The sequence below is a fragment of the Meleagris gallopavo genome, chromosome 19 (assembly GCF_000146605.3).
Source record: "Meleagris gallopavo isolate NT-WF06-2002-E0010 breed Aviagen turkey brand Nicholas breeding stock chromosome 19, Turkey_5.1, whole genome shotgun sequence".
Classification (NCBI taxonomy): Eukaryota; Metazoa; Chordata; class Aves; order Galliformes; family Phasianidae; genus Meleagris; species Meleagris gallopavo.
Window position 1 is genome coordinate 4,764,949 of NC_015029.2, and position 3,147 is coordinate 4,768,095.

Here is a 3,147-nt window from a genome sequence, read left to right on the forward strand (position 1 = left end):
CGTGTCCCTGCTGCACGCTTCTCCTGCCCCCTCAGCCCTGTGCATGCACGGAGCTCCCAGCTCTGTTCCCTCTCTCCTGGGACTCCTGGCACCGAAAATCCCAGCCGTGCCCCAGGCACGCTGGCGCCTTCCCAGCCCCAAAGCCTTTCGGGGCCCCCTTGAGGGTTATGTGCCGGCTGCTGTGTAATTTTCCATCTTGGCTCCTCCCAAGACAATCAGATTTCATTTTGTTTTTAATTTCTAATTGCTACGACGACGACCCAGCAGGAGTGGCAATGACTCACTGAGAAGGACTTCAATATGTTCATGGGGGTGGGGAGAAGTGAGGATAAGTGGGTCCCCTCGCTGGGCAAGTACCCATGGGAGCACCCCAAGCACTCCAGGGCCAGTTTAATAGGATTGAGCCGGGAGATCCCAATCTCCTCAGGGCACTGGAATCAGCCCAGGGCTAAGCCTGGTGTGGGGATCAAGGCATGGTGAGGTTTTGGGGACGGGATCCCACTGCTTTTGGGTAACTGCATGCCTTGCAGGTGCTCGCAGGACGTCGGCAGTCACTCAGCACTGAGGGCAGCACGGAGACATGAGCGGCAGCACGGTGAGTGGGAGCCCGAGTCCCCTTAACGCCGTTCGGGAGGGCTGAGCTGGGGGCGGCCATGCCAGCACAGGGATCATCTGGCAGCAGCTCAGAGGAGTGCTCACGCAGTAAAGCATTTTCCTCCTCCTCTCTCCTTAAAGCCCTGCGGCCATGCAAGCAGTGCCGCTACTAGGAGAGCTACTACTGTGTGTGTGGCTGGGCAGGGAAGGACAGGAATGTCCCATCTCCATCCCCATTCTCATCCCCATCTCCGTCCCCATCCCATCCCATCCCATCCCATCCCATCCCATCCCTATCCCGGCTCCCTGTGGCCAGCAAGGGGAGATCGAGTTGGGCCGCATCATCCCGGTGATTTCCATCCCCGTCCCTTTGGGGAGGGGCCCTGATACTGTCCCCCACCTGCAGAGCCAGCGTGCCGCCGTCTTCGTGCTTCTCTTCGCCCTGCTCATGCTGCTGATCATCTACAGTTCCAGCAGTGGGACCGAGGTGTTCCCCTACAGCGCACTGCGGGGCAGAGCCCGGCGGCCCCCCAACCTGCGGCACTGGGGGGTGAGCGGCGGGTACCTGCCCGTGTCTGGGAACAAGGTGGGCACAGGATGTGGGTATGGAGATGGGATGTCCCCGTGGGTGGGACACTGAAAGCCCCTTGGTCTGGACTCCCCACTGTTTGGACTCCCCTTTGTTTGGGGTCCCCGTGTTTTGGGGTTTCCTTGGTTTGGACTCATTGTGTCCATCGCCTCAGAGCCTGACTGCCCACTGCCACCAATGCGCCATCATCACCAGCTCCAGCCACCTCCTGGGCACCCACCTGGGCGCCGAGATCGACCAAACCGAGTGCACCATCCGCATGAACGACGCTCCCACCACCGGCTATGAGGCCGATGTGGGCAACAAGACCACCTTCCGTGTGGTGGCCCACTCCAGCGTCTACCGCGTCCTCAAGCGGCCCCAAGAATTCGTCAATAAAACCCCAGAGACCATCCTCATCTTCTGGGGGCCGCCGGTCAAGATGCAGAAGGGGCTGTTGAAGATCATCCAACGCGTCGGCGCATCCTTCCCCAACATGACAGCCTACATCGTCTCCCCGCATCGCATGAAGCAGTTCGATGAGCTCTTTCGGGGGGAGACAGGGAAGGACAGGTACCGGGAGCTCCTCCTCCCCTTCTTGTGGTCTGTGGGTCCCCACTGGTGGGTTGAGCACCACGAGGGTCACCTCATCGCTGTGCCCTAGAGAGAAATCGCGCTCGTGGTTGAGCACGGGTTGGTTCACCATGGGGATTGCGGTGGAGCTGTGCGACACCGTCCACGTCTACGGCATGGTGCCCCCCAACTACTGCAGGTAAGGGCCTCCCCATCCCCAAATCCCAGCCCCAGGGCACAGCACGGGGCTCAGCCCATGGTCTGCCTGTAGTCAGCGTCCGCAGCCCCGCCGCATGGCCTACCACTACTACGAGCCCAAGGGCCCCGACGAGTGCACGACGTACATCCACAACGAGCGCAGCCGCCGCGGCAATCACCACCGCTTCATCACCGAGAAGCGCGTCTTTGCCAGCTGGGCCGCCCCTTACAACATCACCTTCTCTCACCCCACCTGGCCCTAGGGCAGCTGCACTGAGCAGGGAGCCCTGGGGATGGGGTCCCTTTGATTCGGGGTCCCTTTTTATTCGGGGTCAGCTTGGGATGGGATCCTCTTGGCTTGGGGTCCCATTGGGACGGGTTCCCCTGGGGGTGGGATCTCTGTGGGATGAGATCCCCTTAGCTTGGGGTCCCCTTGGCTTGGAGCCACCTTAGTTTTTAGTTCAGGGATTCCTTGGCTTGGGGTCTCTCATGGGATGGAGTCCCCTTGGTTTGGGATCCTATTGCTTCGAAGTCCCCTTGCTTGGGGTCCAGGCTGCACCGTGCACCCCAGGGCTGACACAACCATCAGGGCCACGTGCCACGGCTGTGCCCATGGGTTCTGCACAGCTGTGACATTGTGGGTTTTGGGGTGTCCTGCAGGACATGGGAACCCAGCTCAGAACCTCCCAGGCTGCACTGCAGCCCATCACCCTGAGAGCACACGGGGGTGCAGGTGCACGGTCCCCTTTGGCTGGCATGGGGGTCGCATTGCTTCTGGGGGCAAAATTCTCGCCCCCACCCCCCACTATCCCTCAGCACAAATCCTAACATTTTCAGTGTCACCATCCCCAGAACAGAGACCTCAAGAGCCACCCCAGTGAGGACCAAGGGGATGACACTGCCAACGTGGTGCCGGGAGGGGAGGTGGGTAGGGGGAGCAACACCACACAGCACTGCCGGAACCTTTTGTAACCTGGCCGTGGGATTTGGGGGACTTTTTTCCCTCCTGGTCCCGGTGTTTGGATTTCCAGCGTGGAGCCACGCGATGCTCGTCACTCATCGGCCCCTCACAAACTATTCAGAAGCGTTTGGACGCCCCGGTGGGGTCACACCTTGGGGGGTGGCTCAGCACCGCGTTTTGTATCGATTTGTACAGGAATAAACCTCGCTGCAGTCTGTTGCCTTGGATCGTGCCTGCGGGATGCGTTTTTGGG

At 60.7% G+C, this 3,147-nt stretch overlaps 1 protein-coding gene across 3 annotated transcripts; it reads left to right on the plus strand.

Moving 5' to 3' along the window:
- Positions 1-192: 192 nt before the first annotated feature.
- On the plus strand, positions 193-3,121 carry ST6GALNAC6 (ST6 N-acetylgalactosaminide alpha-2,6-sialyltransferase 6). 3 transcript variants are annotated; one of them, XM_010720832.3, is made up of 5 exons: positions 193-595; positions 1,001-1,144; positions 1,338-1,735; positions 1,827-1,934; positions 2,771-3,121. In XM_010720832.3, the coding sequence occupies exons 1-5, from the start codon at positions 581-583 to the stop codon at positions 3,093-3,095; spliced, it is 990 nt and encodes a 329-aa protein (XP_010719134.1). In that variant the 5' UTR covers positions 193-580; the 3' UTR covers positions 3,096-3,121. The 3 variants fall into 3 exon arrangements, with proteins under 3 accessions (XP_010719134.1, XP_010719133.1, XP_003211276.1); XM_010720831.3 differs by having other exon boundaries at positions 226-595; positions 1,001-1,180; XM_003211228.4 differs by having other exon boundaries at positions 249-595; positions 1,001-1,180; positions 2,007-2,894.
- The last annotated feature ends 26 nt before the right edge of the window (positions 3,122-3,147 follow it).